Raw genomic sequence first — 9676 nt, forward strand, 5'->3', positions numbered from 1 at the left:
TTCTTAACCACTGCAGCACCAGGGAAGTCTCTAAAATGACCTTTATGATCACACAGTGAACAGCCAATGCAAAGTTTAGAATGTCACAATGTACTTTCATACGTTTTTGTCAGAAAAACCACACATGCGCAAAACAACACTACTTGATTCATTATATGCTCAATTTAAGAATCAGCACCCAAGTGCAATCTGAATTTTGCTGTCAGATTTTTTTTTTTTTTGGCTGTGCCACAGGGCTTGCAGGATCTTAGTTGCCCAACCAGGGATCAAACCCGTGTCCCTTGCAGTGCAAGCACAGAATCCTAACCACTGGACTGCCAGGGAATTCCCTTGCTGTCAGATTAAAATAAACTAAAGCAAACAACAAAAAAAACTTTTCAGTTTCATTTTTAAAGAGTATCAGTTTCCTTCTCTCAACCACTTGGCTCATTTTCTATGAAGTTTCGGTCTTCATTTAAAGTAGATTCACTTTAAGTGACCTTTAATCCTAGGAGTCAAGGACTTTCCTACTCAGGTTCAAGAACAACTGAGTTTTTTTATGGCACCCTGTCTCCAACCTGCATAATCTTTTACACCTGGCACTCCAAAGGGTCTTGCCCAGGACATGGGGAAGCAACAACTAAATCGGGTTGGTCTGTCCTGGTGCCTAACTTGGGATCATGGAAGCTGTATTTATTCAGCTAAATGTAACTTCTCCTTATTCCTCCATGGAAGCCAGTCTCAAAGTGTGGGCCTTAACTTGATTTAAAAATGTGAGATCCTGTGATAACAAATGGAAAAAAATAAAAATGTGAGGTCTTTCTTTGATCTTTGTGGGTAAGTGATGCTTGTTTCATAGACATTCATTATTACATAAGACTAGGAGCTATTTATTAGCAACTAAGTAGGGTATTATGGACTATTAACATTTGGGATTTATAAAACAAAGCTAGCCATTACTAGAGATCCCTAAAATCTCCAATTCCATTTTCCAGTGGGAAAGGTAAGCATCATGCAATGCTAAGCAATGTTAAAAAGGTTCTGCTGGGCATAGAAGAATGTACAGAGCTAGAACTCTACTCCCTGTAAATTCTATTTGTTTTAAAGGAGAAACTATGACGAATTCACTTAGGTAATTATCAACCACGTTTGTTGTAGATTACATGGTTCACTCTAAGTGTGTAGTCACATGTACTTCCATCAAAGGAATTTTTGGCTACTAGCTTTCCTCTAACAGGACCTTAAGACATTCTGTATGCATCGTAGTTCAACACATACCCTCAAATTTGCTTATCTGGTACTGCTATTTTAACACCTTGCAATATAAATACTATCGAAGTCAGAAAACAAAGCATTTGAATAATTATGTTTTAGGGCAATGCTTCACAACAACAAATCCTGAGTATGAGGTTTCTATTTCTCAGTGATAACTTTACAGCTGTTGGTAGCATCAATTTTTTTGTTCCCCAGTCTTGTTACTATGACTGAGTTTGTTTTCCATCAGAGGGCAAGAGCAGGTGGGGAAACGGTCGTTAGAATCTTCTGCCCATCTTAGATGAGCAACAATTAAAGAAGATTGAGAATCACCATTCGGAGATGACACGCTTTAGAGAATTTTGCGTGAAAAGACACAGGAAAGAGTAAACAGAACTGGAAACCCAGGAACCTGGGTCCTGCCTATGCACATCATCCAGACACTTATAGACACATGGGGACGGGTCACAGCCCTGAGAGCAACGAGGGCTCTCAATTGGCATTTTCTATGGTTAATTTCACTTCTAACCTTGCAGGGATGAACTTCAGTAGCCTGGCATGGAAGACGTTTTGCCAACTCTTTCTGGCGGCAAAACACTGAGGGCAAAAGTAGAAATGAGTGACTCACTTGATAGTCCTCCATCCTTTCCATCAACTCCCAACCCTTTTAGCTAACAAAAAAGAAACTGGAAAGAGGTTTGTTTCTGTTTTGTTTTTTTTTTTTAACATCTTACTACTTGAAGTATCTTGTCTGCGCTAATATCACCACTTTCCTTTTCAATCTGGTACACATATCAGTTTTCCAAGCAGTTCATTCATTCATTTATTCAGACATTTGTTACTTCCTGTTGGCAGGCACCAGTGTGCTACTGTCTCCTAGGGAAACCCAGATGAATCAGGCAATTCCAGTCTTCGGAGAGTTTACAGTTTAGTAGAGAAGATAAGACACATAGTGAAAACACAGTGAATAAGGAAGAACATTTTGAATGCTGTAATGTAGGGAGAGGCCAAGTGCTATGAGAGTTTGGGAGAAGGAAAAACCCAGTTCTAGATGGGGAGATAAGGAGAATCTCTGTGGAAGAAATAGAGTTTGAGATGGACTTAAAGGATGTGGCAATCGGGAGCCACTGAAGATTTAGGAATCCCGCTGTAACAAAACCACATGCTCTTTGGAAAGCTTCACAAGGCAATGGGCTGAAGGAAGTGTTGGCAAGGAGACACCTGCCCAGGACTCTGCTGCAGTAATGAGTATAACGCAGCTCTGGCCAAGGTAGGGTAGTAGTGGGTAGGCGTCCTGGAAGGAGGACTAAGGAGACTCATGAGGATCGGCATGGGGTCTGTCCCAGCCTCTGGCTCTGGTTTTTTCCAATTATCCCCCATTTTCCCCTCTACAGCCTCTGGATTCTCTAGGACACAGCAAGGAATGGAGACAGTTGAAAAACACAGATCATCTCCCAGACGTAGTAGTGGGTGAAAGAAGCTGTACAGCAGAGCACACACTGTGTGACTTTTCTGGAAAATGTAGAGCAAGAGAAACTAGCAGTGGAGACTGAGCCGTAACGACCAGGGGTATAAGGGGTGAAGTAGGCGCGATAATGCACCCCCCCCTTCAAAATCTACGTCCCAATACCTGGAACCCGTGACTATGTTACTTTACATGGCACAGAGGACTTTGCAGGTGTGATTAAAGATTTTGTGATGAGGAGATGATCCTGGATATCTGGTGTGGGGGTGGGGGTGGGGGGGATGGGAGCACAGTATAATCACAGGGTTCCTTATAAGTGAAAGATGGAGGCAGGAGAATCAGAGTCTGAGAACGAGAAGGGACAGGAGAGCAGAGGTCAGAGCAATGTGACTGCTGGCTGGGGGCCAGGAGCCAGGGAACACAGGCAGCCTCTAAAAGCTGGAAAAAGGGAGGAAATGTTCTCCGCTAGAGCCTCCAGAAGGAGGCAGCCCTGCCAATTCATTTCTGACTTCTGACGCTCCAGAAACACAAGAGAATAGATGTGTGTTGCTTTAAGTCACTGAGTTTGTGGTAATTTGTTACAGCAGCAATAGAAAACCAAAGGGGCGAGGTATCCAGAAACCAGCTGAGGACAGTGTGTCAAGCAGCGGGGAGCGATCGCCATGTCGAGAGTTGCTGCCAGGCCAGGTGAGAAGTGACCACCAGGGTTAGCCAGGTGAAGGTCCCGATGGCCCTGGCAAAGGTACTGTCAGTGCCGTGGTGGGTTTCCGAGAGAACAGGGCGCTTATTTCCTGTCTGTCTAAATGAATGAAGACGACATATGGACCAACAGTGAGTTGTGGGTCTTAAGATAAATAAATAAGGAAAGGGAAGATGATGGATGCTGCTCAGGCGTCAATTTGGGTTCTTCGTTGGGAATGTTTCCAGAAATGATTACCCTCGGGTGTTGCTGAGATTCCTGTCTATTTCTTTTTATTTCCCCCATAGAGTCCTAATTTCCAACCTTCGCCCTAATTTGGGTCTCGAAGCCCCTTCTATCACTGAATTCTGAGGTGACACCAGGGGGCACTCTTGGAGCCTGTGTTTACCCTGTGTCACATGGAACCACAGTGACTTGTGTCCCTGGCCCTCTCCCAGCTTGCGCTAGCTTCATCCTCCAGGTAAGGCTCACCTGGCACCACAGCAGGCCAGGGCTCACAAGTCCCTGGCAGGTAGCAAAGGACGGTGGCTGCTGACTGGCCAGGCAGGCCCACTTAGGAAGCCTTGTTGTGGGCTGAGCAGACCTCGACCCCCTTCGGTTAGCAGATTTCTCACATCCACTCCGCTCTGCAGGCAGGGGGAGTTTAAGAGTTTCCCAATCATCAGCTTTTACCTGAATTCTCAGCTCAGACCGGCATTCCAAGCTGGGCTGTGCTCAAGCTGTTCCGGAGCCCCGGGTGGGGTGGGGACCCTGAGTCTTCCTGCACTTAGATCTCCTCCCTATGGTCCATCCCCATTTAGTTACTCAAGCTCCAAAGTTCTGAAGGGCTGGACCCCCAAAGCCTGGTAGAACCACATGTGGCAGAATCTGGGGACTTCTCAGCCACTCAGAGACAGATACACCTTGTGGGATTAGGATGCGACACACATTCAGACATTAGGGTGAACCCAACGGCAGGGGCTGGGGAGTCAGGGCTTGCCTTCCTCTAGGGTCTCCCCAAACAGAGGGCTTTTCTCCAGGGGCAATGGTCAGATGTCTGCCCACAGGAGGCCCCCTCAAGGTCTGGGTGTGTAAGACGGGGGGAGTATGATCTGCCTTTTCAGTTCTGTTCCTCTTGGTGGCAGGTCTGGAGCGAGGGAAGGATTCTGGTTGGACTGTGATGAAAGCTGCAGCTCTGTCACCAGAAAAATGCACAACCGCGCATGTTTCACACACAATTTCATCTCTTCCGTCAATCCCAGAAAATGGTCCATAGAGCTCCAGGGTTAAGAAGCTCTGCGCCTTGTGTCTTCCAAAGTGAGACTTACTCCACTGATGGTGCTCAGGGTTTTAGGGGATAGGAGGATGAGCATTGATTTTAATAGCTCTGTTTTTAAAGTGCATGTAGACCCTGATTTCACTGGTAATATTGCCTAGGGGGAGTAAACGGTAAAATAAAAAGTGAGTCTACTTAAAAATAAATATTAAATAGTTCAAGTCATATGCCAATTTGGAAAAAAACTGGAACAGTGATTCGTGGATGACAAGTCTGGGAAACGGTATCTATGGTCTTGGGAGGTTTGGACCCAAAGTTATTTTCTTTCCTATTTCTTTAAAAAAATTGCTGGTTGGGCTTCCCTGGTGGCACAGTGGTTGAGAGTCCGCCTGCCGATGCAGGGGACACGGGTTCGTGCCCCTGTCCGGGAAGATCCCACATGCCACGGAGCGGCTGGGCCCGTGAGCCATGGCCGCTGAGCCTGCGCGTCCGGAGCCTGTGCTCCGCAACGGGAGAGGCCACAGCAGTGAGAGGCCCGCGTACCACACACACACACACAAATTGCTGGTTGCAGCTCAGTCAATGGATTTCATGCCCCACTAACAACATGAGCCACTCTTATCTAAGCTTGGAGTGAGGAGCCCTGAGCGCCCAATCGAGGAGAGGGCCTGGCTTCCCTGCTCAGCCATCTCCGATTCACTTCCTCAAGTCCAGGGCTACAAAAGATCTTGTCTCATCCCCACGGTATGTTGGCTCAAACAAGTTTGACTTGTTTCATGTGTGTGTGCTTCCCTGTGAGTGTGAATGTGTGGGTAAGTGTGTATACAGAGGAGGTGTGGCAAAGTGGGGGAAAGGGGAAACCAGTGGGGCTGAGCCTTGTCCCTGGAATTTCATGGCAGAGCTCCAGCAGGCTCCCTGCTGAGGACTACACTTGGGAAGAAGGACTTCAAGGAGGGGCACCATTCAGAAATGAGCTCCAAACAACAGAGCTGGTTCATGACACTCCCCTTCCCCATCAACGCCCCTTCTGGTCTTCACACTACAGGAGCTGGGTTCTAGCCTCAACAGGTGTCAGCATCCCTGGTCCAGCAGGAGGAGATGGGAGAGGTGGAGAAGGCAGCATGGGGGTTGCCAGAAGGGCTTAACCAGAGAGAAGAACAGATATGTCTTCTCTCCATTCAGCCCTTATGAAGATGGTTTCTCTCTGAAAAGACATCTTCTCCAGATTTCTCCTCTGAATACCTCTCTTCCCCAATAGAAAGACAACCCTACACTAGTTTCCAGAATAGTAGACAGAAGCTGATGAGCAACTGGAGTATTGGGTGACTACGGCCGTTGGTCAAGTTTGGGCCATGGGTTTGTAAATGTGGTGTTAATTTTTAGTTTTCTTCCCACATCCTCAGGTGGGGGCCCAGATATAAGGATGCCTGAAACATGGCCACACTGGGACTCTTGGGGTAACAGGTGAGCGCAGGGGTGAGAAACAAATTTAGACTCAGTATTCTCTGAAGGTCAGGTAAAGCAAAGCAAAACAAAGCCAAATCAAACCATAGTGCTGGGTAGCTAGCAGAGCTAGGAGGTAAAGCCATCTAGGGCATCTAGCCAGGAGAGGTGCTCTAGATGGGGCTGAGAGGAGAGGCCACACCCTAAGGCTCCTGTTTATAGGACACAGTTACAATGTAGGATGGCTTCCATGAGCCATCACGAGCCTGGAAGTCTCTAGTATTCCGGCTCCCACCTCTCATTTCCTGCACTCAGCTTCAGTTATATCTATGGCTAAACCTTCTGCCCCTTCAGCATGACCTGACACCTAACATCAGCTTCCAAGATTAAACTGGGCCCCCGCTGCAGAATGCTGAGTCCTACCATTTTACATATGAAGTCTCCCAAATTCAACCTTCCCCTTCCCTTGGTCATCGTCACCGTTACCTCTCACTTGGGCTATGGGGTAGCCTCCCGCCTGGTCTCCTCACACCCACATGGGCTCCTTCCACCCCTTCTTGGCATCGCAGCCAGGATGCTCTTCCAACGATGCAGATCTGACCACGCCACACCCCTGCTTGAATCCATGACCTGGCTTCCCATTGTTCTTAGAATCAAGTCCCAAAACCTGACCACAGCGGCCCTGGCTGATCTCCGGCCTCCTTCCACTCCCTCTCCTTGCCCAACAGCCTCTGGTCACATTGGTTTTATTTCTGTCCCTTGACTCTGCCAAGCCCTTACCCTTCAGAGCCTTCACACATTCTTTTCCCTCTGTCTGGAAGGTTCTTCTCACCACACTTCACCTGGCTTAAGCCCTATCCATTGATTAGCTCCCAGGGTAAATATCACTTTCTTCAGAAAGCTCTCCCTGATTCATACTCTGATAGCACCAGGTAACTGAAGAATTACTGTAGGATTAGTATGTTACCTCATTAGCCTGTTAGGTCCATGAAGACAGTATTGCTTTTGTCCATTGATACCTCCTCAGTGCCTAGCTCAGTACTGCCAATCACTAAGGGACCAAGTGAGTGAGTGAATAAATGATTAAAGAATTAGGCAAGATGGTCTAGTGAAAAGCCACCTGGAACAGTGAGAGACAAGTCCTTTCATCCAAAGATCTACAAGCACTTGCTGGGGCCATCTTGAATGCAAGAGCTAGAAGCAGGGAACAACTGTTGGTTTATGTCCAAGCATGATGGCCTCGCTGTCACCAGTCCTACAGCTGGGCCTGGGGAAGTCCTGAAGAGTCGGTTTTCCTCTGGCACAAGCCTACCTGGAACCCAACGGATAGGATCATCTCCCAGGCCCAAGGATCCTTGGGATGGAGAGAGCACTGATTTTGGAATCAGACACACTTGACTTTTCCACTAACTAGCTCAAATTACCTCAAATTCCAAATTGACCTCAAATTACAGTGCCTCCTTGATCCTCAGTTTCCACATCCTAAAATAGGGATAACAAAAGCTACCCCAGGATCAGTCAGAGGTTTAAATACAATCACGAGCCTGTGGTGCACAGCAGCAGGCAGCCCAGAGTGCTACTCCCTTCTCCCCAGCAAAACTGGCTTAGCCCTGTCACGTCACTCTGCTGGACACCCAAGCCAGCATGCAAGACAAGGAATAAAGGGAGGTCTGAGGGGTGGGAGGACATAGGCCACCCAAGACACTGCGCCAGCCTCTCCACGCAACCAGAGAAGCCGCTGTGCAAGACTAGGGTGGCACCAAGAAATCCAAACTAGCTGAGAAGGGTGACTGGCACCTTATGAGGTGGGAGAAGTAGCAGATAGAGGAGGGACAGGGGAAATGCTGGAGAGGAAGGGCAAACTCCTGGTTGGGGGTGGGGGTGGTGGTAGGCAGGGACCTGTTACCTGGAGAGAAGAGAGGTGAGGGCGGAGGCTGTCACCTTGGGTCCTCCTAGAGGGCAGGTGAACGCGGCCTGCCGGGGAGTGGCGAGTTGGGGCGGGGAGGGTGGGGGGAATAGAGGGTGTGTGACACCCGGGCCCGGCTGTACCTGAGGGTCTCCTTGCAGGTCTCCCACGTAGTACTGCTCGAGCCAGCGGCGCGCGTTGTCCGAGTGCCGGTGTGGTGGCCCATCCAGGTCGGCGCTAACATCCTGACCAGCCCGTGCCCGCAGCAGCTGCTCGCCCCCTGGGTGGTGCCGCACGAAGCCGGTGAGGTCGTAGAGGCGGACCCCGCAGCGGACCCAGCAGGCGCCGGCCGCCAGGCGCCGCTGGACCTCGGCGGGGGAGAAGGAGGCGGCGGGGGGCGGAGCGGGGGCCATGGCGGGAGACGGGAGCTCGCAGCTCGAAGCCTGCGTGTCTACTCCGCGACCGCCCTGCTCGCCTCTTAACATCCCCTGAGCCGCTGCCGCCTTGACTGGTCAGCCGTCGCCGCACCTGCTCATTTGCATGCCGCGCTCCCATTGGCCGCTCCTAAGGACGCTGCCTGTGTCCGGAGGGGCTCCTTCCCCATTGGCCGGCAGGACGCCCAGCCGACCCGAGCGGGCCGGACCAAGGGATGCCCGCCCTCCGTCAGGTGGTTCTGGGCAGGTAGAGGAAGCGCCAGCCAAGTGTGTCTCATTGCAAGAGAGCAAAGGCGGCGGGAGGATGCGGGTGGAGCAAGTCTTCATGTTGCCGGCGGCTGTGTGGACGGACGTCCTCAATAGCCTGTTCGCCACCGGAATAACTCTTCTGCTGCTGCCTTATAGGAGAAACTTGCAGTTTTCCTTCCTCAGGCTGCAGGAGTGGGTGAAGAGTCGGGGAGGCAGCGTGAGAACTAGAGTAAGGCAAGGGAGACACTGGCCTCTGGCGCCCCCAAACTCAGTAATCACGATACACAATATTTTAATGTAATATTTTTTAAAAAAATCATGTCGTGTACAGAACAATGTGAATGTGCTTAATGCCACTGAACTGTAAAGTTTAAAATGGTTAAAATGGTACATTTTATAGTATGTATATTTTACCACAATAAAAGAATTTTTAAAAATAGGAATATTGGCAAACCACAGCCAGTGGCGCTGGCCACCTGATTTTGTATATAAAGTTTTAGTGGAACCAGGACTAGTGAGAGGAGTGAGGCAGGTTGGTGAAAGTGAAGGGTTGGATCTCGTCTTTAACACTGTAAGTTCTGGTATTTTGTTCATCATGGATTTTTTTGTTTGCATTAGTTTTGAATTTTTGAAATGCTGCATTAAAATACTTATTGTTTTTGTTTTTGTTTTCGGCTGCGCCATGCGGCAAAAAGAATCTTAGTTCCGGGAGGAGGAATCAAACCCCTGCCCCCTGCAGTGGAAGCTCGGAGTCCTAACCACTGGACTGCCAGGGAATTCCCTAAAGTATTCTTTATCTTGATTACTGAGTTTTTTTGGCACACCCTTAACTTTTGCCTGCAGAATGGCTGCCTCAGTTGCCTCACTCTAGTCTCAACTTCTGGGGAGGATCCTGAGGGACGAACAGAGAATCCTGCTGCCATTATAGGAGGGGAAATAGGGACCTAAAGAAGTGAAGCCTGGTAGTCATGCTGGATGGAAGGGAAGAGCA

At 49.0% G+C, this 9676-nt stretch overlaps 1 protein-coding gene across 1 annotated transcript in view; it reads right to left on the bottom strand.

Annotated features, from left to right (window-relative positions):
• The window catches only part of FA2H (fatty acid 2-hydroxylase), a 51324-nt gene extending 42828 nt beyond the window's left edge, over window positions 1–8496 (bottom strand). Inside the window, exon 1 of the mRNA XM_060130088.1 lies at window positions 8146–8496. Coding sequence (XP_059986071.1) covers window positions 8146–8487 — 342 coding nt within the window. The 5' untranslated portion in view covers window positions 8488–8496. The remainder of the gene's footprint in view (window positions 1–8145) is intronic.
• Between the last annotated feature and the right edge of the window lie 1180 nt (window positions 8497–9676).

Source organism: Lagenorhynchus albirostris, chromosome 19, assembly GCF_949774975.1.
Source record: "Lagenorhynchus albirostris chromosome 19, mLagAlb1.1, whole genome shotgun sequence".
NCBI classification, from domain to species: Eukaryota; Metazoa; Chordata; class Mammalia; order Artiodactyla; family Delphinidae; genus Lagenorhynchus; species Lagenorhynchus albirostris.